The sequence below is a fragment of the Rhinolophus ferrumequinum genome, chromosome 15 (assembly GCF_004115265.2).
Source record: "Rhinolophus ferrumequinum isolate MPI-CBG mRhiFer1 chromosome 15, mRhiFer1_v1.p, whole genome shotgun sequence".
Classification (NCBI taxonomy): domain Eukaryota; kingdom Metazoa; phylum Chordata; class Mammalia; order Chiroptera; family Rhinolophidae; genus Rhinolophus; species Rhinolophus ferrumequinum.
The window spans coordinates 41,583,855-41,605,220 of record NC_046298.1 but is presented as its reverse complement, the minus strand read 5'-3'; the positions used below and the strand labels follow the sequence as shown (position 1 = coordinate 41,605,220).

General features: G+C 59.3%; 1 protein-coding gene and 1 long non-coding RNA gene across 8 annotated transcripts; both read left to right on the top strand.

Moving 5' to 3' along the window:
* The first annotated feature begins 78 nt into the window (after positions 1–78).
* Positions 79–20,705, top strand: LOC117034531 (trafficking protein particle complex subunit 6A). 7 transcript variants are annotated; one of them, XM_033127563.1, is made up of 9 exons: positions 79–239; positions 6,820–6,887; positions 7,037–7,154; positions 7,743–7,826; positions 8,022–8,115; positions 8,839–8,876; positions 9,649–9,706; positions 15,735–15,866; positions 17,472–20,685. In XM_033127563.1, exons 1-9 carry the CDS (start codon positions 150–152, stop codon positions 19,373–19,375), a joined length of 2,586 nt encoding a protein of 861 aa, XP_032983454.1. In that variant the 5' UTR covers positions 79–149; the 3' UTR covers positions 19,376–20,685. The 7 variants fall into 7 exon arrangements, with proteins under 7 accessions (XP_032983454.1, XP_032983460.1, XP_032983455.1 ...); XM_033127564.1 differs by lacking the exons at positions 79–239; positions 6,820–6,887; positions 7,037–7,154; positions 7,743–7,826 and adding exons at positions 12,275–12,390; positions 13,168–13,608 and having other exon boundaries at positions 8,077–8,115; positions 17,472–20,705; XM_033127569.1 differs by lacking the exons at positions 8,839–8,876; positions 9,649–9,706; positions 15,735–15,866; positions 17,472–20,685 and adding an exon at positions 8,877–9,185 and having other exon boundaries at positions 83–239.
* LOC117034535 (uncharacterized) lies at positions 1,135–6,699 on the top strand. The gene is made up of 3 exons (XR_004425104.1): positions 1,135–3,540; positions 4,375–4,434; positions 5,046–6,699. It is a non-coding gene; the product is annotated as an uncharacterized LOC117034535 (long non-coding RNA).
* Positions 20,706–21,366: the final 661 nt, after the last annotated feature.

Below are 21,366 nucleotides of genomic sequence, written 5' to 3'. Positions count from 1 at the left end.
GGCCGGAGGAAGAAGGCGGAGCTAGGCTGGAACACCAATGGAAGCGGGAGTAGGCGGACTCGCGCCTGGGTGCGGGAGGCGGGGCTAGTTCAGCTGGGCCAATGAGAGCACGAAGCGCTGGGCGGTAGTTGGGCGCGCGAGGCCGGTGCATGGCGGACGCGGTGCTGTTCGAGTTTCTGCACACGGAGATGGTGGCGGAGCTGTGGGCGCAAGACCCCGACCCCGACCCCGGCCCCGGGGTGAGCGCCGGGCCCGGGGGTGGTGGGGGCGGGGGGTGGGGTGTGGAGGCGCGGACCGCGGCGGGAAGGCGGGATCGAGGCCCCGAGGAGCGCGGTGGGCGCGGCACGAACCACGGCCCCGCCCCTATCTCGCAGGGCGATCTGGGGCGCTGGCTTCCTCCTCTGCAGAAAAGGGGTCCCAGCCAGTTCTGTCTCGCGTGTTGTTTCTAGAATTGAGACAGTTCGGGGTAAAGCTCTTAGCTCAAAGCCTGGCACAGAGTGAGCGGGTAGTAATTATAATAATTACCATTATTGGATGTGTACTGAGGACTTCTGGGTTGAATCCCAGAAGTGGCTTGCGCCACTCACTAGGTGTTAGAGACATTGACTCATCGCATTGTGCCTCAGTTTCCTCCTTTATAAAATGGGCATCATGGGCCGGCGGGTGCTCAGGTGGTTGGAGCGCCGTCCTTCTAATGCGGAGGTCGCTGGTTGGATTCCCACATGGGCCAGTGAGCTGCGCCCTCTACAGCTAAGATTGTGAACAACAGCTCTCCCTGGAGCTGGGCTGCCGGGAGCAGCTGGCAGTTGGCGTGAGCTGCCCTACCATGTGCTGCTGCCTTGAGCAACCGGTGGCCAGCGTGAGTGGCCGGCAGCCATTGTGAGCAGGCGGCAGCTGGCAAGAGCTGCGGTGAACAGCTGACCCACGACTGGTGACCAACTGCCTCAGCCGAGGGGGAGCGCAAGGCTCATAATACCAGCATGGGCCAGGGAGCTGTGTCCTACACAACAAACGCTTGAACCAGAGTGGGGTGGGGAGGCGGAAGAAAGGGGGGCAAAAAAGGGCATCATAAAAGCACCTGAATCTCCAAGTGGGACATTTATTCATTCAACAAACTTATTGAGCGCCTGTTATATTCCAGGCACTGTTTCCCTGTCCTCAAGAAGCTCACATTTCAGTAGGGGTGTCAAACAATAAATACTGACACCAGCTAGTGAAAAGTTCTGTTAAAAAAACTTCAGTAAAGTCGGAGAGAAGTGGGATCAAGTGGTGGATGGTGGAGGAGAGTATTTCTGAGGAAGTGAAAGGAGGAAGCAAGCCCCAGGGATAAGCTGAGGGAAGAGCATTCCAGGAAAAGGGAACAACAGGTGCAAAGCTCTGAGGTAGGAACATGCTTAGCATTTTGGAAGTTAGTCCTTATGAAGAATAAATGAGCTCAGACTTCTTAGTGAGAGGTCTAGCACATAATCAGCCCTCAAAACGTGGGAGCTCTTCTGTTACAAGGAAGAAAGGGTTAAGGAGAGAATAGATGCTTAATAAATGGGGGCTGTGGTCACGTTTCTCTTTATTAGTTTTACCGTGATCATCATCACCTCTATACAAAACATTTTTGTTGGCTTAGGTTTTCCTCCCAATTTAGGAGCCCTAATGAGGCTGTTGTGTGTTATGATCTCAACGTGGTTTCTTCCGAGTTCATTCTTTCAACAAGGTTGCGATGTCTCAGCAGCCCATCCATCCTAGCTTTCATGCTGGAAACTCAGTAGTCTCTGTCATCTGCCTTTTCTGTCACCTCCAGCCCTCAAACAGCCCTAACCATTCTGCTGTCTCAGTGTTTCCCACTTGTCCCTTCCCCTGCCGCCTCTGCACCAGCCTCCTTCCTCATCTCGCAGCTCATTTCACCTGTCACATCTTCACTGCATTCACACTTATTCATCCTTGCAATCTTAGCTCAAATACCCCTTCAGGGAAGCCTCCCATGAGTCCCCAGAAGTCGGGGATCTGACTTCCAGTAGAAGTTACATTCTTGCAGCCTCCCTCCTGGTTTTTCCTTGGTAGCCCGCATCACACTCAGTAAGTACACATATCTGAATTATGTATCTGTATGATCCTTTGAATCACATCCATCTCCACCAGACTGCGCTGTGTGGGCTGGGACCAGGTCTGTGTTGATCACCGAACAGTAGGTCCTTTGCACATAGTACGTCCTCAGCATGGATTTGTTGAAGAAGTAGGTGCAGCCCCTGTGCTATGGAGGGTGGGGTGGGGACTCACTTAGTAGTGACTGATAATGGCAACTACCACATGTGTTTCCCATGGGCTTAACTCTCCTGATTTCCTGTGATCCTCCTAACAAAGCCCAGAGGTAGGCATGATACTCCCCTTTGTGGATAAAGAAACAGAGGCTTTGATGGCTGGAGTGCTCGCTCTCAAGTGGCAGAGTCAGGAATGCAACTAGGCCTCCCACTTCCAAAGCCGGTGCTATAAACCCTGGCCTACATTTCCCTGCAATGCTCCTGGAGGATTTTAATGGGTTTCTGTGGTCAAGCGAGTTTGGGGAACACTGGGTTCCTCAAGTTTGCTCACCACAGGACTTTCAGAGCACACGAGTGCCAGTGGCCCTCGACCCAGCTGCCCCTGGAATTCCGGTGCTCAGGTTCCACACCACAGATTGCCACAGAGCAGGGCTGGGATGTGACCTGGGCGGCAGGCCTTGAAAAACTTCTGGGTGGTTCCAGGTGCAGCCAGGGGTGAGAATTCTGGCAGTGTCCCCACATTCCTTCAACCTGGAAGCCCGTTTTTCAGGGGCTTGTCGTGGGAAACTGCTCTGTTTTCCCACAAAGCTCTTTTGCTCCTGACTGCTCCTCTCTCTGTTCCTTATCTTTGGTCCAACCAGCGTCCTGTCTGAACCAAATGCAGGCCTCCTGTTTCCTGGGTACTTACGGTGTCCCCAGCACAATATTTTATTGCATTTAGTCCTCAGAACAGTCCTCTGGGTAGGTGTTGTCCCATTTTACAGAGGGAGGACTGAGGTGCTGGAGAGGGAGGGCCTTTCCCAAGGCCACACAGCCATGATCAGAGGCAAAATCAGGACTCAGGCATCGGGCTCCAAAACTTGTCGGCATCAAGTCTGCCTCTTCACCCACTGCAGAGCTCCTTGAGGACAGGAACGGTGGCTCGTTTTCCTCTATCCCCACGGCACAGGCACCCGGGAACCAGTCGTTCTTTGGAGCTTCTGTGATCTCCACATCCGGCCTGGTTATTTGTGGCTATTGAATGGATTCTTCTGAATGGTTACAGATAGAATGGAAGACTGGCCAGAGGAGCCAGGATGTCAAAGGGTCTTTGTTCTCCAAGCAGGAAAAACTCAGGGAGGAGGAGGCTGTGGTTTCTCCACCTCAGTAGCTTTAAAGAAAAGGGGAGCTGTGGGCCAACGAGTGAATTCCTGTGCACGTAGATAATGAGCTGTCATCCACTACTGTGAGCGCTGGCAGGTGGCCCAGGAACAGCACTGCTGGCCAGAACTCTGTCCACGAAGGCCCAGTGAGTGCCCATGCCGGCCCTTTCTCTCAGAAGGGCCTGGGGTGCATGTACAGTGGTACCTCGGTTTTCGAATGTCTCCGTTGACGAACATTTCGGTTTATGAACACCGTAAATTGTATGGATCTATGGTATCATTAGATAGTAAAATTCATGCTAAATTTGCAGGGTTAGGGGTTGATTTTAAAGGTCTGGAACAGATTAATCCATTTTGCATTACTTTATGGGGAAACCATGCCTCGGTTTTCAAATGTTTCAGAACTCGAACCATCTTCCGGAACGAATTATGTTCGAAAACCGAGGTACCACTGTCACAGCTATCAGGTCCTGGCCAGAACCTGGGAAACCAACCAGTTCCCCGTTCCTGGCAGAGCCCTGGAGGGGGCACAGCACATATGAGACTGGGAGCCAGCTGTGGGTCTCTGGGCCCACAGGGGAACTGGGACTGTGTCCTGAGGGCACGGGAGCCCTAACAGACTTATACTGCTGTGTGCCGGACTCAGACTGGCTTTTTAGAAAGATCCCCGGCCACGTGAATGCGGCTGGATGGAGCCTGGGTGGGAAGGGCTGCTGCTGCAGGAGCCCGGACCAGAGGCCTGGGCGGGCCAAACTTAGGGGTGGAGGAGGTAGGACTGGGCGACCACTGGGAGTAGAGAGGACACGACAGGACGGGAGAGGACAGCCCAGGGCAACAGGGTGGGAGTTGTGCTGGCTTTTCCCCCTCACCCCTCCTCACTCACCTGTCCACTATTCATACTGATTTTGAGTCTTCTGGGGCCAGTGACCTTGAGGACGCTGAGAACTCATTTCCCTCCCCCTATGCTTTTCTTATGGCAGGAACCAGGGCTGCTCCCTCCCTAGTCCCCTGTCTGGGTCTGCTCAGAGTGGCTGCCACAGGTGAGGACTGAAGCTCACAACTAACCAAGGGCAGGGCTGGTGAAGAAAGGAAGCAGCCAGGCACATAGCTGTCACTCGACTCCTGCCTTCTTCAGTCTCAAATGTTCTCCTGGCTCTTCTCCTTTTCAAGTGCTCAGGATGGGGCCAGAGAGGGCGTTTGGTTTCTGTCTTCCATTTGTCCTGCTCAGAGCTCTGTGGCCCTTCTCCTTGTCAATACTCGACTCTAACTTCAGCTCAGCACATTTTTGTCGTCTTATCTCTTTGATTATTTCTTCTCCCGCATTGGTCCACACGGCTCTTTGGCACTCAGAGGAATATTAGACTTTCTGAATCTCTTCCACATGTCTTACCACTTTTCTCTCATTTTTTTCTACCTCAGGATTTTTTCTGGACAATTTGGGAAGCTTCACCTTACGCATTTGTCTATTTTTCAGCTCCCTTTTAATAGATGTTTATTTTGGCTACGATCTTTCTCATTTCCAAGAACTTCCCTTTGTCTGGTTGTCCTTTCCTCCTAGTGCCCGCACTGTGTGGGGCTCCATTGGTGCCGACACTGATAAGCCTCCTCGAAGGGGTTCCCCTCTGTTCCTAATTATCCCATTTCCTCTCAGGGGGCTGTTGTGTAAACTCAGCACTGGCTCCGGGCAGGCTCCAGAAGATTCCAATGAATGGGAGAGTCTGCCCTGCCTTCCCTGGGAATAGTGATAAACCCCTAATCTCCAAAGAGCTTTTGCAGAGTCCCTGGAGACGGGCTGTGACAGAGGCAGGTGAACCGGCTTCTCTCCCTTCCTCCTCCACCCTCTCTTCCCCTGTCATCTGCTCATCCTTCCTTGGCCCTTCCCTTCCTACTTCCTCTTTTTCCCTCCCTTTTCTTATTATTCCCCAGATCACACCACACCCAGTCTTTTCAGCAGACACTTTGGCCCCTGTTGATTGAGCTGTCACACCACTGTGAGGTAGGGACTGCCATCGGCCCCATTTCACACATGGGCAAACAGGCACAGCTGTGAGATGGCTTGCCCACAGTCACCCATCCAGTAAGTGGCGGCGCCAGGATTCAAGCCCAGGCAGTCTGAAGCTCGCTGAAGGGAAACTTAAAGTTGTGGAAACCTTTCCGCCCCTTACCCCCCTTCCCCGGCAGAGCTCCCCAGCCTAGCTGAGGACTCTGCTGCCTCTCAGGCTGTGGCCTGGGCCTGGGGGGCCTTCTCACCCACTCCGTCCCCTGCTTATCTCTTCCTTCACACTCACCTTCCTTAGAGGAGTGCTCCCCAGCCTAGCTGAGGGCATGCTTTTCTCCCTCTGGCGTCCTCATGATTGTATAGAAATCACTCTTCAGCGTCTGTTGCTTGAGCACCTCCCAGGCGCAAAGGCCTGTGTCCCCATTCAGTGACACACAGAGTGGGCAGGGCCTGCATTGCGCACCTATCCTGGGAGTGGGGTAAGGAAGGCGTGTAGGAGTCGGGCAGAGGGAACGGTGAGTGGAAAGGCCTGAAGCCTGAGCCTTCCCTCTGTGATGGCCTGAGCCTGGGGAGATGTCATTCCCAAATGAACCTGGTGGCCAGAGAGGAGGTGGGGGAAGGTTGAAGGGGCTCATTCCTAGGGACTGGCCTCCCGAGAGGAGCCAGCCAGGAGAGCCAGCTGCCTCCCTCCCAGGGTTCTCTGCTCTCCCACCTCGGCTCTGCCACACTATCTCCAAGCTTGATGCATCACACCACAGGCCCACCTGGTATTTCTGATGCCCCAACCTGGGCCTCCCTCCCTCAGCGCTCTCCAGGTCACTCAAAGGAAAATTACAAGTCTGCGTTCCTCTAGCCAGGCTGCCCCCCTCCCACCGTGGGGCCCTGGCCTGCCCTCCAGAATGCCTCTTGGCTGCCACTTCCTTCCCTGTGCACCCAAGGGAACTTCTCCCTCTAGAGCCCCTGTGCGTCCTTCCCAGGGTTCCTGGCTGATTGATATTTAAGGTATAATGATCGTAGTTGACTTTTACAGCCCCCAGCTGACGGCGCTGGGTCCACGCCTTGCCGCCCATGAGCCCTTGGACAAGTCACCTTGAGCTTCCAGGGTGATCAGAGTCTATCTGTCTCCTAGGGAGTTGTAAGGCTGTACCCTGAAAGTGCTTACAATGAGCAGGGGTGAAGCTCAGTGGGGGAAACACCCCCATATTTCCTGGAGCAAGGGGGAGCTGGTCCTGAGGGCTGATGGGGTCTGTGGAGGCGGGTGAGGGAGTGGAGAGGCCACGGGGCAGAGGGGCAAGGCCAGCCCCACTCCACAGGCTGGAGTCTGCCCTGCCCGGCAGTGCTGAACTGGAAGGATGGCCACTCCACCCGGGAGCTCCCGCTTGGAGATGGCCAAGGGCCCCTGAGCCTCTCTTCCCTCGCCTTTTAGGGACAGAAGATGAGCCTGTCGGTCCTGGAGGGCATGGGCTTCCGCGTGGGCCAGGCCATGGCCGAGAGGTGAGCGCCGGCCCCTCCTGCCCCCACCCCCGCTGGCCCCCGTTGGGAAGGTGCATTACTTGGTGAAGAACCATCCTGGCTTCCTCCATCCTTCCTTCCCTGGGCTCCCTGACCCTGGCCTGGCCCAAGTGTCTGCTGCTGCCTCCCAGGCTACCCCGGGAGACGCTGGCCTTCAGAGAGGAGCTAGATGTCCTCAAATTCCTGTGCAAAGACCTGTGGGTGGCCGTGTTTCAAAAGCAGATGGACAGCCTCCGCACCAATCATCAGGTGTGTGCCCGCGCCCAGCACCTGGCTTCTAGCTGCAGGCAGAGGTGAAGTCTACAAGCTCTGGGAGGGGTGCCTCCACTGAGGGAGGCTGTAGCCACCCAGCCATGGGGCCTGGCCACTGGGGAGGCAGGAACATCGAGGCAGCTGCAGTGGGATGTTGAGGCTGTTTCCAGAGTTTCCACGAGCCTCCCAGGATGGGCCCCAGAGCAGACAGGCCTTACGGCTGGCAGCCTCTTGCCTCGGCATGACACTGCCTGTCTCAGCCACGTCAGAGTTCCCATTAGGTGTCTACGCTGTGCCCGGCCCTGCTGCCACTTCTCAGGCCAGGTCTGCAGCTTCTCACCACAACCTGGGGAAGCGGGGACCCTTCCTTTTACCCGGGAAGCCATGCAGCCAGAGGGGTAGGACCGGCACCCCCTGGGCGACTCCAGGTCCTGGAAGCCCGCAGGCCCTTCTGCAGCTCTGAAGCCTGGGACCATGACCACAGTGTTTTGGAGAGAAGCGTCCTTCTGGACGTCCTCGCTTCCCTCCCCCCACTACACATGCGCAGGCACTGCGCCAGCCCCCACAGCCTCCCTCTGTCCCTAGGGGACCTACGTCCTACAGGACAACAGCTTCCCCCTCCTCATCCGGATGTCCTCGGGCCTGCAGTATCTGGAGGAAGCACCCAAGGTATGGGGGTGCTGAGAGAGACCCACATTTCACTTCCCCTACTTACCCAGCTCCTACCCCAATGGAAGCCTCCCCGCAGGCCAAGGGGTTGACCCGACTGAAGTCCAAAGCCCAGTGCGACCCTGTTCCGGTCCTGGGTGTTGGTCTCTCCTTTTCCCATAGTGACCTGTGCCCCCACCCCACCCCACCCCCCAGTTCCTGGCCTTCACCTGCGGCATCCTACGTGGCGCCCTCAGCACCCTGGGCATCAAGAGCCTGGTCACCGCCTCCGTGGCAGCCCTGCCAGCCTGTGAGTATTTTTTGGAAGGGGGACTCCTGCCATTCCTGAGTGTGGTGGGGGCTGGAGAGCTCCCCTTTCCCTTCTCCCGAGGGCCGCGCCACTGAGCCCCATTTTATAGGTGGGGAATTTGAGACCCTGAGAACTTAAGGTATGTGCCAGGCCGCACAGTAGGTGTGGCGCATCCGTGCCCCTGGCCCCTGAGGTCCCCCAGCCTGCTTCCGCAGTGTTCGCCAGCCCAGAGAGAACCCTCAGTAACCTGGTGTGGTCGCAACAGTCTTCCTAGAACAGGAACCCAGGTCGACATAATAGAAGTCATCCAAATGGGGGCTCCAAAGGCAGCCAGACCCCATATAACTTGCAGCCTGAATGAGGGGGTGTTCCGACCCCCCAGTGCCCTCCATCAGACAGGCTGAAGCCCATTCCTGCCTGGGGACAGCCTGCAGCCAACGCTCCATTCTGCTTCCCTCCAGTTGTTTTTCCCTCTTCTGGGCTGCCAGGCCCACCCATGGGGGGCCCTGGGGCCCAAGTAGTTAGGACCTGAGCAATACATGCCATAGAGGCCCGTGCATGTGGGCCTCTCCCCGGAAACCTACATGCTTGATCTTCGTGCCCCTGGCCACACAGCCCTGGGATGCAGGCCAGTGGGCGGGAGCACACCCGCTTGGACCAGTGAGGCCGCCCAGGCTGCTGGCGCAGGGCCTGAGCTGTTGGGTGCTTTCTGCCTCTTCTCAGATCCCAGCCTCCAGCTAAAGCCAGCCCTTCTCTTCCAGGTAAGTTCCAGGTGGTGATCCAGAGATGCTAAGGAGCCCCATGGCCCCAGCCCCAGCTGAGCCTCAGCCACCTTGGCCCAGGGACCCCAGGGCGCTGCCTTTGGGGGTGGCCCGTGGGCTGGTGCTGGGGATCCCAGACTCCGGGGGTGACGAGTGAGGCAAGGGGTCAGGCTGCTTCAGGGCACCACAGCGCTCAACAAGTGGGTGCCATAGGGAGGTGGGGGTGTCCTGAGGGCGGGGTGGTCCCAGCCACCATGGGACACGTCACAAACTGCTGGCAGATACTCAATAAAGGTTCTCTGTGGAGCCAGATTCAAAGTGGAGGTAGAGGTCACTGTCTCGAGTGCCGGGGGTGAGGGGGCAGGGGGCGTCTGTGAAGCGACCGTGTTACAGGGTGTGTGTGGGGGGGCAGAACACCCTGTGTAGCCCCTTACCCCTCATTTGCTCCCCTTCTGGACCCCCTCCACCCTCAGTCCTGAGCTGTGGAGCGTGGCGCCTCCCTGCACAAATGCCCTGGCCTGGCTACCCCACCAGCGTCAACAAGTGTGGGGCTGCCCTCCACCCAGTGGGGCCTCTCCCTGGGGGGCAAGGCCAGGTGCCCAAAGTGCAGGCAGGGTACATGGCCAAGACGGGATGGATGGAGGTGGGCCAGACAGCCTCATTCCCCCACACACTGGCGTACACACTTCACATGCCTCGCCCATGGGAGTCACACCCAGGACAGTGGGCCCCTATCCTCCCCCCCAGCCCCGTCTCCCGCTTACATTCATAGCACCTGTGGCATCACACACCTGGACTGCCCGGGCTCTGCCACCTGCTGCCTGATGTGGGTAAGTACCTCTGCCTCAGAGCTGCCAACCGAGGCTGGGGTGAGACCCAAATGGGACGAGGAAGGGTCTCCTTGCTTAAAACACCCCGAGAGCAGGGGCTCCTCTGCCTCTGTAGAGTCTGGGCCCTGCCTTGGCCTGCCCTCCCCTGCCCACACACCCAGGGCCAGATTCCCTGGGCTGCTTCCGTACCTTTTGTACATGCCATTCCTGGCTGGGGCTGCCCTGCCCCAGCCACCCCCAAACTCCTGCTCCCTCTCGCGTGTCCAGTAACCACCCAGTCTTTGAGCAGTCACTCATCCTCCCTGGTGGTCCCTTCCATGGCTTCATCCCGCCCGAGCTGTTTACTTGTTCACCCCTGAGTCCCTCCCCAGGTCTGACCCTGCCCAGCACAGAGCAGGGCAGATGCTGGCCAAGTGAATTGCAGTTACTCAGCTAAACCCTGTGTGTGAGGGTGGGGGTGGGGGAATGGGCCCAGCCCTGCCCTCAAGAGGCTCGGGCCCATCCTGGAGGCGCCTTCCCCACAGACACCCCTATTCAGACATACCAGCCCTGCCTCCCTCAGGGCTGGGGGGGAGGCGACATACTGGGGGGGGTAACGTCATGACAGTCCCAAATTGGTGGAGGACAGGGAAGAAGCCCTCCCAGGAGAAACATCTTGAAGGCGGCGGGGGGGAGGAGAGAGAGACCAGCTCAGGCAGAGACAGTATTTGGTCACCAGGCAGACCCCCTGGATGGCTGCCCTGCAGGGCATGTGAGTTTCCTCTGTCCTGAACCCCTTGTCCTGGGCACTGTCCCTGTGAGATGACCCATCTCCCTGGGCGGCCACTCTTTGGCAGCCTAGGACCCCTGGAGGGCAGGGCCCCCATGGTATCAGGCCCCCCTTGCTCAGCCCCAGCCCTGCCCTTACCTCTTGACAAATGTCTGCAAGGAGCCCCCCGCCTCCCAGCAGGCAGGAGGGAGAGCCTGAGCACAGACCACTGCCTGCTTTCAAGGTCCCACCCTGTCTCCATGACCCAGCAAGGAACTTCACCATTCTGGGCCTCAGTTTCCCCAGTTTCCTGTGAAGTGGGCAACACATGCACCCCACCAGGGTGTGGTGAGGAAGAGTGAGGTTACTGTGTGGAAAGCGTGTGCTCCATGCGGAGCCCCTGATAAGCCCTCATATCATACATAGCGTGTTATATTTGAAACATTCAGAGCTGCCTGGTAAATGGGTCATTCAGCCCCCGGCAAATGTTAGCTGCTGTCATCACTAGTATGTACCAAGCTCTGCGCTCAGCGGGCTCCTGACAACCACGAGAGGTAGGCACCAACACTGGCCCACTCAGCAATGAGGAAGCCGAGGCTCAGAGAGGTGAAGTCACTTGTTCAAGGTCACAAAGGCCCCAAAGCTGGCATCTGAACCAGCGTTGCGTCCTCTCTTGGCCTGGACTCAATCACTGTCCCAGGTTCCCTCCCACCCACAGCAGAAGTGCCCAGGGGCTGGCCCCCGTAGACTCTCTGGCAGGTCCCAACCAGGTAGCACTGTGGCCAGGCATCTCCATCCCTTACCTTGGGTACTGGGCTCCTGCACGGTACCCAAGGTAAGGGAGCCCCCAGTCCTCAAGAGCAGAGAGCAGCAGGACAGGGCTGGTATGACAGGGGGAAGGGGCGGGGACTGGGCGGGCAAACCGGTTGGGCAGCTGGGCTCTCAGCTCCGGGCCTCACCAGTTGAGCCTGTGCTGCTGGGTGGTGGGGCTGGCACAGCAGCTCGACGGGGCAGGGAGCTGGGGCCGCGAGGCCACCATCAGGTATGGGGGACCCCAGGCTGGGAGGATGGCAGGCAGGGGCCCCCAACCTTCACTGAGGCCCAACTCTCACCACCCTAATTTCCTCTGCCCTTGGCTTCACCTGTCCTACCCCCCAAACAGCATCCTTCCCTCGCTTCTGCTTTTGGTGCTTCACATTTTACACCCAGGGCAACCCGTCTACCCTGAGTATGCTGAGCCTCTCCCCAAATTGGACCACCCTGCTTTCATTTGCACCCCCAGATTCCCCTCCCCCCAACCCCTCAAATGTACCCAGCCCTGAGATTCAGTTATTTGGTGCTCCTTGCCCCCAGCTGTCAGTGCACCGGCTGCACGTCCTTCAAATGGCACCAGCTCCCCACCTCCCACAGCACACAGCCCCAATGCTTAGTTTCTCCTGAATTTTACTCAGCCACCCACCGGCTCCCACGCTTCCCCAGCCCACATCTGCTCACCACCCACATCCTGGTCTCTTGGAAACTCCAAGCAGCTCCCAAACAGCCAATCACCCAACCTTTGGAAATCTCACCCACCCCAAATTACCGCGCCCCCCCCCCCCGCCCCCGCTCTCCATTCTCCCGAATCTGGCCACCTGTCACTCAATCCTGATCTCTCATTTTTACTCTGAAGAGCACCTCCGCCCTACCTGGGTGACTCAGGACCCCAACATCGGAGATGGGGTCTCTCACCTGTGCGAGGTCACGGGGCTGTCCCTGTGGTGGGCTCTTGCTGCTGGTGCCGCAGAGGCTTGGGCACTGAGACCACCCTCTCCCTCCCCAAGGAGGCTCCCAGCCGCCATGCACCAGCACTATGCTGTCCACTTCGCTAAGGGCACCCTGCCTCCCCGAACCCTCACTGAGAGCTACTTCTTGGACCCTGAATTGGGACACCAAAAAGGTAGGCGTTCAGTCTGGGGGAGTCCTAGTAAGGAGAGAGGGCTGTAGTGGGGGACTGCTGACTGGATGGGGGAGCAGAACCTCAGACCCAGGACAGAAGCCACCAGCACTCCCCACAGAGGCTTCGGCATATGGGCCCAGGGGGGACAACGGGCCCCAGGGGGCCCAAAGGTGGGAGCCTAGGCCGGGCATGACAGCAGGGAGGGCCCACCTCACTTGCCCTTCCTCCAGTATGAGAAGAAGTCTACCTCCCCAAATCTCCAGGCCGTGGGGACTGCCCCCCAACCTCGGGAGCAGTGTGGTGGGAGGAGGGATAGAAAAGTGAAACCCCCAAGTGAACATGTATGAATGAGGTACAGCTCCCTGGGGTGACCTGCAGCTTCCAGGGCAGCCCCCTGCCCCGAGCCTGGCCGGAGCCCGGATGCCCCCATCTTCCCATTCCCTGCCCTACCCCATCATTCTAGCTGCCTCTGGACTAACCAGGCCAGCTCCCCATGGATTCCTGTCACCCCCACGGGGACCCCAGGGACTAAGACATTAGGAGTAGCCGAGATTCTGGGTGTCGTCCCCTCTCCAGCCCCTTGCCCAGGTAAAGCCCTACAGCTCTTTTCCCCTGACCCATGGTGGGGCACAGAGCCCTCCGCGCTTTTTCTCTGACTTCTGGGCCTCAGCCGAGGATCAGCCCCAGCCTCTATCTGAAGACCCAACCAGGTTCCTGCCAGTGCCCCCCAGGGGTACAGGACCCAGGCCCAGTCACCTCCTACTTCCTTCCTTCCAGGATGCTGTCACCAGTGGTGCCATGACCCAGCAGCCCTTCAAGCCCATGGGCCCTGTCAGCCACCCCCCCACGGGCGGTGGCAGCTGGCCTACCACAGCTACCGGGAGGGTGTCAGGGGCTGTTGCTGGGGCCCTAGGCCCCCTACCTTGCAGCAGCAGCAGCAGCAGCGGCAGCCCTGGCCCCCACCTCCTAGCCCCCTGCGTCAGCGGCTCTGTCCTGTTCCCAGTGGCCAGAAGGGGCCACCTACAAACACCACTGCCCCCATGAGACCGGCCAGCGCCCCCCAGCCACCCCTGGCACCCACCACGGCACCTGCCATGGCCAGCAGCGGCCCAGCGCCGCTCTCCACAGCCGGCACCCTCCTGGAGCCCAGCAGGCCCACTGACGCCCGGGCCCTGCCTGTCCCAGCAGCCTGCGGCCCCTTCACCTCCTACAGCTCCGGTGCTCACCCAGCCCTCCTGGGGGCTCTGTCTCTGCTGCCACGCTTCCCACCCGGGCCTGGGGCCTGCCCTCATCCCTTGCTCTGGTCCCTGTCTGGGAAGGCGCTTGTCCCTGACCCTGGGCCTCGGGGCAGCCACTTCTGCTTCGTCTGTTGGGATCCAAGGCTTCCAGACCCGGCCTGTCCATAGTACCTCCATTATGGGTTGGCCAGGGGCCTGGGCCCCAGCTCTCTCCCTATGCTGACACCCTTACTCTGCTTTCTGTCTCAGTAGCGCTCTGTCCCCTGGCCCCGCAGGCCATGGGGCACATGGGGCAGGAGTGATGAGCACCAGCTTGCTGGCCAGCTCTGGTGTGGGGGAGATGGTCAAGTGAGCAGCAGCAGCAAGAGGTAGGGAGTGGCCCGGGTGATGGAGAGAGCAGTGCAATAAGGGGAGGGATCCACCCATTCTTTCTGTGACGATACGAAGTGCCTGTTGCGGATGCCAGGCTCTTTGGGGGGGGAGGGGCAAAAGGAGCAGGGCAGACAGACAGCTGCCCTCCCAGAGCTCACGGTCTATAGGCGGTGGGGGGTCGTGGGTACAGGAAACGAGAGAAATAGGAATATTTAAAAGTGCATCACCCCGTGAGAACCACTTGGGGGAAAATACAGCAGAGGAGATAGAGAGCGTCAGGGTTTGCAAACTAAATAGCATCATCAGCCAAGGCCTCATTAAGGCAACGTTTGAGCAACGACAGAGCCGTTCTCTCAAGTAAGTGGTAGCAGGATCAGCAAATGCAGACTCGGAGGTGGCCTGTTCAAGAGACAGTAAGGAGGTCAGTGTGGCTGGAGTGCAGGGAGTGAGGGGGAGAGGACAGAAGGAGCCAGAGAGGGCAGAAGGGACGGGAGCTGCCTCAGTCTCTGACAGAATGGACTGTGGGAGGTGGCGGTGGACGCAGGAGTCAGGCCAGAGGTGCTGCTGGCCTGACTGCAGAGGTAGAGACTCGTGGGTGGTTTCCAAGTCTGGCTGGAAACAGCTGAGCCGGGACTAGGGCTTCAGGTCAGGCCCAGCATTGTCACTGGAGCCTCTGGTCCACGATGCCCATTTCACACATAGTCAAGGAGAGGCTCAACCAGGTGAGGTCACCCACCCAATCAGGCAGAGTGGAAGCAGATCTGCACTGGCCACCACCCCTCAGCTGACCTTGTCCCAGGCTCTCCTGGCCTCCCAGCTATGCCTCCAGGCCCAGCTGGCCCTCAGTGAGCGACGGTCCCTACAGCCCACAACCCCTCGGAAAGTGGGTGTGCTATCCCCACCATGTACTGTGAGGCTGGCCCAGTGCCCCCCTAAAACTGAGCCCTACCTTTCTGGTATCCCAACTCTAGGTCCAAGAAGTAGTGCTCAGTGGGGGCCCCAGGGAGGAGGCAGGACATCCCCTGCAGAGAGGACACCACGGTGCTTGTGCCTGGTACCAGGATTTAAACCGGAATCTGTGCCCCGAGCAGCCATTCCTGTCCCCAGCCAGACCCTTTGACACCCATCTATGCCCCCAGCATCTCTGCCACCCCATTCATAGGGGATTGAGCCTGCCAGGGTCATGCAGAGAAAGGTGGCGGGGCCAGGACGGGAAGACGGGTCTGCCTGGGCTCAGGGCAGGATTCATGACTGGCCATGGGGTCATGGAGAGGAAGAGAGGTCAAGGGTGGACAGGAAACAGAGGAGCCTGTGGTCACTGGGGCCTCTTCATGCTGGAGCCAGGCTAGCAGAGCTGACACTCAAGCGTCCTAGAATCTGGAGTCTGAAGATTTTTCCCAGGGGAACCATGGCCTGGTGACCCCAGGGCCAGTGCAGTCAAATTCCACAGGCCTCTTGGCTGGGGATGGGGGTAGTCTAGCCTCCCAGCCTTTGCCTGGTGTCTGGGGTCAGCTTCTGGGGGGCCCGGAAGGGCACATCTTGCGCTGAAGGAGGGGACTGCCACAGAAACCCCTATCCATCTGACATGTGACCTGAGTCACCTTGGGGAGGATGGCTGTGCAGGGAGGGGCTGAGGCAGGCACTCTGGAGGGCAGATGGGAGGAGGGTGGTGCCTAGCCAGCCTCATTGACTCAGTTTCCCCACCTCTACCCCTTCTCCAACCCTGGCCCCCAGATATCCTGACAGAGGATGATGTCTACTGCAGCTGCCTGGCCAAGACCCTTTGCCATGTGCCCGTCCCTGTGACCGTGGGTTTCTATGCCCCCTTTGGCTGCCGCCTCCACATGATGCTGGACAAGATCACTGGTGAGGATCTGTGTGTATTAGGGGTGGGGGTACAAGAAACAGAGCGTCTGGTTCCTGCCCAGCCCCAGGCTTCCCCCAGATCCACTCGCCCCGTCTTCCCCAGTGCAAATGCCCATAACTCAGCTTTCACCAGATCCCGCCCATGCCCACAGTCTCTGTCCCGCGATTCCCGCTCCAGTTTCCTCTCTGGCCTCCTGGCCTCCAGTCTCGCCCCCTTCCCCTGCCAAATCCACTTCAAGGAATCTTTCTAAAATAAGATTTCTAAGATCAAGCTCTGTAGTTCCCCTGCTCAAAAGCCTTCTATGGCTTCCCAGCACCCTAGGGGGAAAGCCCAGGTTCCTCACTGAAGCTGCAGGTCCTGCCAAGTCTCTACTGGCCTCTGTGTTCCCCAGACCCATCTCTTCTCCTCAGCCCTAGCTCAGGCCTGGCGCCCACAAGAGCCATAATAGGTAGGTGTTAACTAAAGATATGAGCTGAAATCTGGCCAGGATCTGCAGCAGGCTGGACTTGGTGCAAACCACTAGAGCTCAGACCCCAGCCCCAATTGTGGCCAGAGGGGCTGGAGGCGATGACTCACTTCCGTGTGCCCAGCCCTGGTGAGCACCTACTAAACAAGCCCAAGTCCTTCCCTGTTTTATCACAGAGCAACACACAAGAGTCTGGGAAGGAGAAAAGATGAGGAAAAAGGAAGTGGCATCCGAGGCACTGACTCTGTGCTAGGTGGCTGACACATTCCCTCTCATTCGTTCACTGACCTTACGGCAGACAGATCTTGCCCCAGCCTCTCGTGATCCAGCCTTCAGACATCCCCCCAGCACCTCCTTGGTGCCCAGCAGACATGCAGTGACCAAGACAACCAGGGCCCTGCCCTTCAAGGGCTCACAGGCCAGAAAGGGAGACACACCTGTCCCCACACAGTGACGACTCAAAATGGGTGAGACGACTGCAACAGGGAAGCCAGGGGGTGCCGGATCCAGCCTGGGGATCAGAGAGGGCTTCCTGGAGGAGACAGCTGAGCTGAAAGCTGTAGGAGGAGCAGCAGTAAGCCAGGAAAATCAGACCAAGGCTGTACCCTTGCTACCCAACATTCTCTTTCTCAAAACCTCACATCCATTTCACTCTAGAGCAGGGGTGTCCAAACTGCGGCCTGCCGGCCAACTGTGGCCCGCGATCCATTTTATATTGGCCCGCAGCAAATTCCAAAAATATATTTAGTTAAGTAAACCAGGTGAGGCAATACGTACTTCACCTCGAGTGAGTGGCCCGGCTGTTTGTGTATTTTACCGCATACGGCCCTTGGTAAAAAACGTTGAAAAAAGTTTGGACACCCCTGCCTTAGAGCCTTCCCTGTCCCTTCCTATCCTGTCTCCTCTGGGGGCTCTACTTATACTGCGACCCTCAGCCTTGCCTTCAGACTTTTTCCGGTCCAAGCCCGGCTCCAGGCCTCTCCTTCTGCACCTTTTGCACCTTCAGCACCTGTCCCAGCGGTTTCCGCGGTGCCCTGCCTCTTATACCCAGGCCCCTGCCCGAGCCCCGCCCCCGGCCTGAGCCCCGCCCCGACTACCCAGCTGCTCACGCAGACCCCCTCGTTCTCCGCGCCCGCAGAGCTGATGGAGCAGGAGGCGACGCAGCGCGAGGCCGAGCTGCTGCAGCACGTGCAGTGGCGGCCTCGGTCAGTGCGCGGCTGGGGCTTCCCGCAGTTGCTGTGGTACCTGGTGTTCCTGCAGCCGGTCATCACTGAGGTGCACCTGCGGCGCAAGAACGTGAAGTTCCTCTTCATCCGCTTCAGCGCCTGGCAGTATGCGGGCGCCGACAAGCTGTGGGCCGGCCTGGTGACCACACTGTGTGAGGGCATCCGCCACCACTACGGCGCGCTGCCCTTCAGCCTGTACTCGGTGCTGGGCAACAGGCCAGCCACGACAAAGGCCTTCCGCCAGCGCGAGTGGCACTGCCGGCGCCGCGTGTGCCTGGCGCTGGTGGTGCTGGTGGCGGCGCTGGGCCTCGGCGTGGCCCTGCTCTACCTGTCACTGGGCACCCACGCGCCGAGCCACAGCGGCCCCAGCAGCAGCCTGATGCGGCTGTTCGGCGGTGCAGCCACTACGCTGTCAGGCTCGGGGCTGCTCATGGCCGTGTACTCGGTGGGCAAGCACCTGTTCGTGAGCCAGCGCAAGAAGATCGAACGGCTGGTGTCGCATGAGAAGTTCGGCAGCCAGCTGGGTTTCATGTGCGAGGTGAAGAAGGAGGTGGAGCTGCTCACCGACTTCCTGTGCTTCCTGGAGATCTACCAGCGGTGCCGGCTGCGCATCGTGCTGGAGGTCACCGGGCTGGACACGTGCTACCCCGAGCGCGTGGTGGGCGTGCTCAACGCCATCAACACGCTGCTGTCCGACAGCCACGCGCCTTTCATCTTCATCCTGGTGGTGGACCCCAGCATCCTGGCCGCGTGCCTGGAGAGTGCCAGCTCTATGAAGGGCACGGCCGACAATGGCTACCTCTTCCTCAACCGCACCGTCACGCTGCCCTTCTCCGTGCCCATCATGGGCCGCCGCACCAAGCTACAGTTCCTGCACGATGCCGTGCAGAGCCGCGACGACTTGCTCTACCGCGAGATGACGCGCCAGCTGCAGCCGTCGCGCCCGGTTGGCGACGAGGGCGCGCAGCTCCTGGCGGTGGAGATGCAGGCGGGGGCTGAGCGCACGCAGAGCCGCATCGACGCCGAGGCGGCGCGCCGCATCCAGGAGGCGCTCTTCTGCCTGCACAACGAGCGCGACTGCCTCTACGAGTACGTGCCGGACAACGTGGTGTCCATGCGGCGCATCGTCAACACCGTGCCCATCACCGTGCGCCTGCTGCAGCAGCAGCGGCGGGACTTCGGAGGCCCCACGCCGCGCCAGGCCGTGGCCTGGGTCGTGCTCGCCAACCAGTGGCCCTGCCGCCTCAGCTGGGTGCTGCAGTGCCTGGAGGACCGGCAGCAGTCCGGGGGCGCGCACGAGGCCCGCGAGCGCCTCTGGGACGTGTTCTGCGACAACAGCAGTGAGCTGCACACCATGACGAAGGCTCTGCAGAATGTATTTGACCTGGACGGCGACCCCGAGCTCTTCGAGCGCTTCCTGGGTGCCGACTTCCCCTTCACCGTGGCCGAGGCTCAGAGCCTGCTGCGCTGCACCATCAACCTGGACCACTCCATCCGCCGCCGCATGGGCCTCATCCGGGCGGTCAGCTCGCTCAAGCCGCCCAGCCCGCCCAAGTCCCCGGCCGGCAGTGGCCCCCGCGCCGCCAACAGAGCCAACTACAGCTTTCAGGCGACGAGTGCTGCCAATGGAGCCAACCATGCTCCGGGGGCAGCCCGGTCAGGCCACCCCGCAGGACACAACCCTGCGCAGACCAGCGAAGCCCGCCACCCAGCAGGGCACAACCCTGCGCAGGCCAGCGAAGCCCGCCACCCAGCAGGACACAACCCTGCGCAGGCCAGCGTAGCCCGCCACCCAGCAGGGCACAACCCTGCGTAGGCCAGCGAAGCCCGCCACCCAGCAGGGCACAACCCTGCGCAGGCCAGCGAATCCCACCACTCGTGGGATTTGACTCGTGGACAAGCCGAGACCCTTGGCTTGAGCGCTCTGCGGAATCCAACTTAAGGGGGCTTTGAATGGAAGACTCGGGGGACAGCAGGGGGCAACAGCTCCTCTACCCAAATGAGGACACATGTAGGGGGCCCAACCGGGCCCAGCGTCCAGTGTTGGGAATGAGGGCTGTGGTGGCTGCATTCCCCAGTTGAATCTGTGAGCCAGACAGAACTGTTGGCAGCAGCTGACTATAGTGCCAATGTCTGAAAGCTGGCGCCAAAGCACCACTGAGGAACTCAGGGTTCAAGTGCCAATAAATGAAGGTATGAAAGCCCTTGATTGGTCTTCAGGCCCTGGTCTCCCTGGCTTACGTAGCAAGGACTGCGGACCAGGCCTGCCCTGTCCTGCCAAGCCCACTTCCTCCCCAGGTAGGCAGCGGCGTCAGCCGGCAGCCTCCTGGCTGGCGTCCCTAGGGCAGGAGGGGTGTGGGGGCGGCGGGTGAGGCCCAGGCAGGGAGATGGAGGACGGATGTGCTGCGTTGACTCAGGCATGGAGGACGCCCAGGCCTCCGGGGAGCCAGTCCTTGTCCCCACACCCTGGCCTGCTCCTCTGTGGGCAGGGCAGGAGCAGCATTTCCAAGAGCGGTGTCCAGGGTGACCTCAGCGGGCTGCTCCCCTCTCGGGATGGCTCCACCCCCAGCATAATGGGCTAATCAGGCCTTGCTGGCACCTCAGCCAGCTGGGTGGGCAGCACTGCCTCCCTGGACAACTAACAGTCCAAGGGCCCCTGGACGAGGACAGGGAAGTTGAGGCACAGAGCTGGGGCACGTGTAGGCCAGTTGGTGCCAGAGTTAAACCGAGATGAGGATTAGCCTAGGGCTGGACTGGGGCGCTACCTTCTGCTCCCACCAGTGGGACAGAGACCTCAGATGGGGTGTCACTCCTCGGGGCAGCTTCCCATTCCTGTCAAACAGCCACACGCTCAGGCCTGTGCTGTGCCTGGCACAGTCCAGGGGGTAAGGGAGGGCCAACACTTAACACACCCTGTGTGACCAGAGGTCAAGGGCATGACTTCTGAGCCAGGGTCCTGAGGGCTGAGGGGACAGTCACAGAGGCAGCCTAGAGCTCTTCAAAGGCACCCACCCTCAGGCCACATGGCCTGGTGGGAAGACTGACCTCGTTCCTTAGCTTCATGCTGGCACAGCTCCCCAGGTCAATGATTGTGCCAAAGGAGACGCAGGGCAGAGCTAGCCTGTGACTTTACAGGAGCTGCCAGGGCCGAGGCGCTGATTTTCAATCCTGCCATGCCTCATGCCTAAACTGGTGGGAAAACTTGGGCCTGCAGAGGTTTTCCAACAGCAGGGGAGAGTGTGCCCAAGAATGAAGTCCCCTTAGACACAAGTCCTGGTGACAGTTACATCAGTGTCTTGGTAGACATGCTATTTGAGCCACTACATGGCTCTTCCCTTTTGCCTCCCTTAAGCCAATATGACGTGGGCTTGTTTCTTACGATGGAAAGACCAAACCCCTCACTCCAAGCTGGAGTCTGGGTGGAAAGCAGATTGGCACCAGGAGGGCTGCAGGAGGCAGGACCACGCCGTGGACTTGGCTGGAGGTTGTGGGGACTGAGAACCCCGGCCCCAGGAAAAGGCTACAGTCCTGTTACATAGTGCTGAGGAGTCACCCTGTTGCCCACTGACCTTTGACCATGTGCCTGCAAAGCTAGTTTTAGGAAACTGAAAAACAATAAACCAAAACATGTTGTCACAAGGGCTGGCTGTGGCCAAGACGGCTCACTGCCCGTGAAGATTCTCGGTCCCCTCTCTAGTGTGGAGCTTTCGCTGGAACTTACACTCAGGAGAGGCCATGGGGCAAGTTCTCACCAACAAAAAGGGAATGGAAGTGATGTGTGTCCCTTTCCTGCTGTGGTGCTGAGGA

Excerpts from the sequence above, each read along its gene's own strand:
- LOC117034531 (XM_033127563.1), top strand. The coding sequence starts at position 150 with ATGGCGGACGCGGTGCTGTTCGAGTTTCTGCACACGGAGATGGTGGCG. Across the intron at positions 6,888-7,036 it reads GGCCAGGCCATGGCCGAGAG|GCTACCCCGGGAGACGCTGG; the intron begins GTGAGCGCCGGC and ends GCTGCCTCCCAG. Across the intron at positions 8,877-9,648 it reads AGCCAGCCCTTCTCTTCCAG|CACCTGTGGCATCACACACC; the intron begins GTAAGTTCCAGG and ends TTACATTCATAG.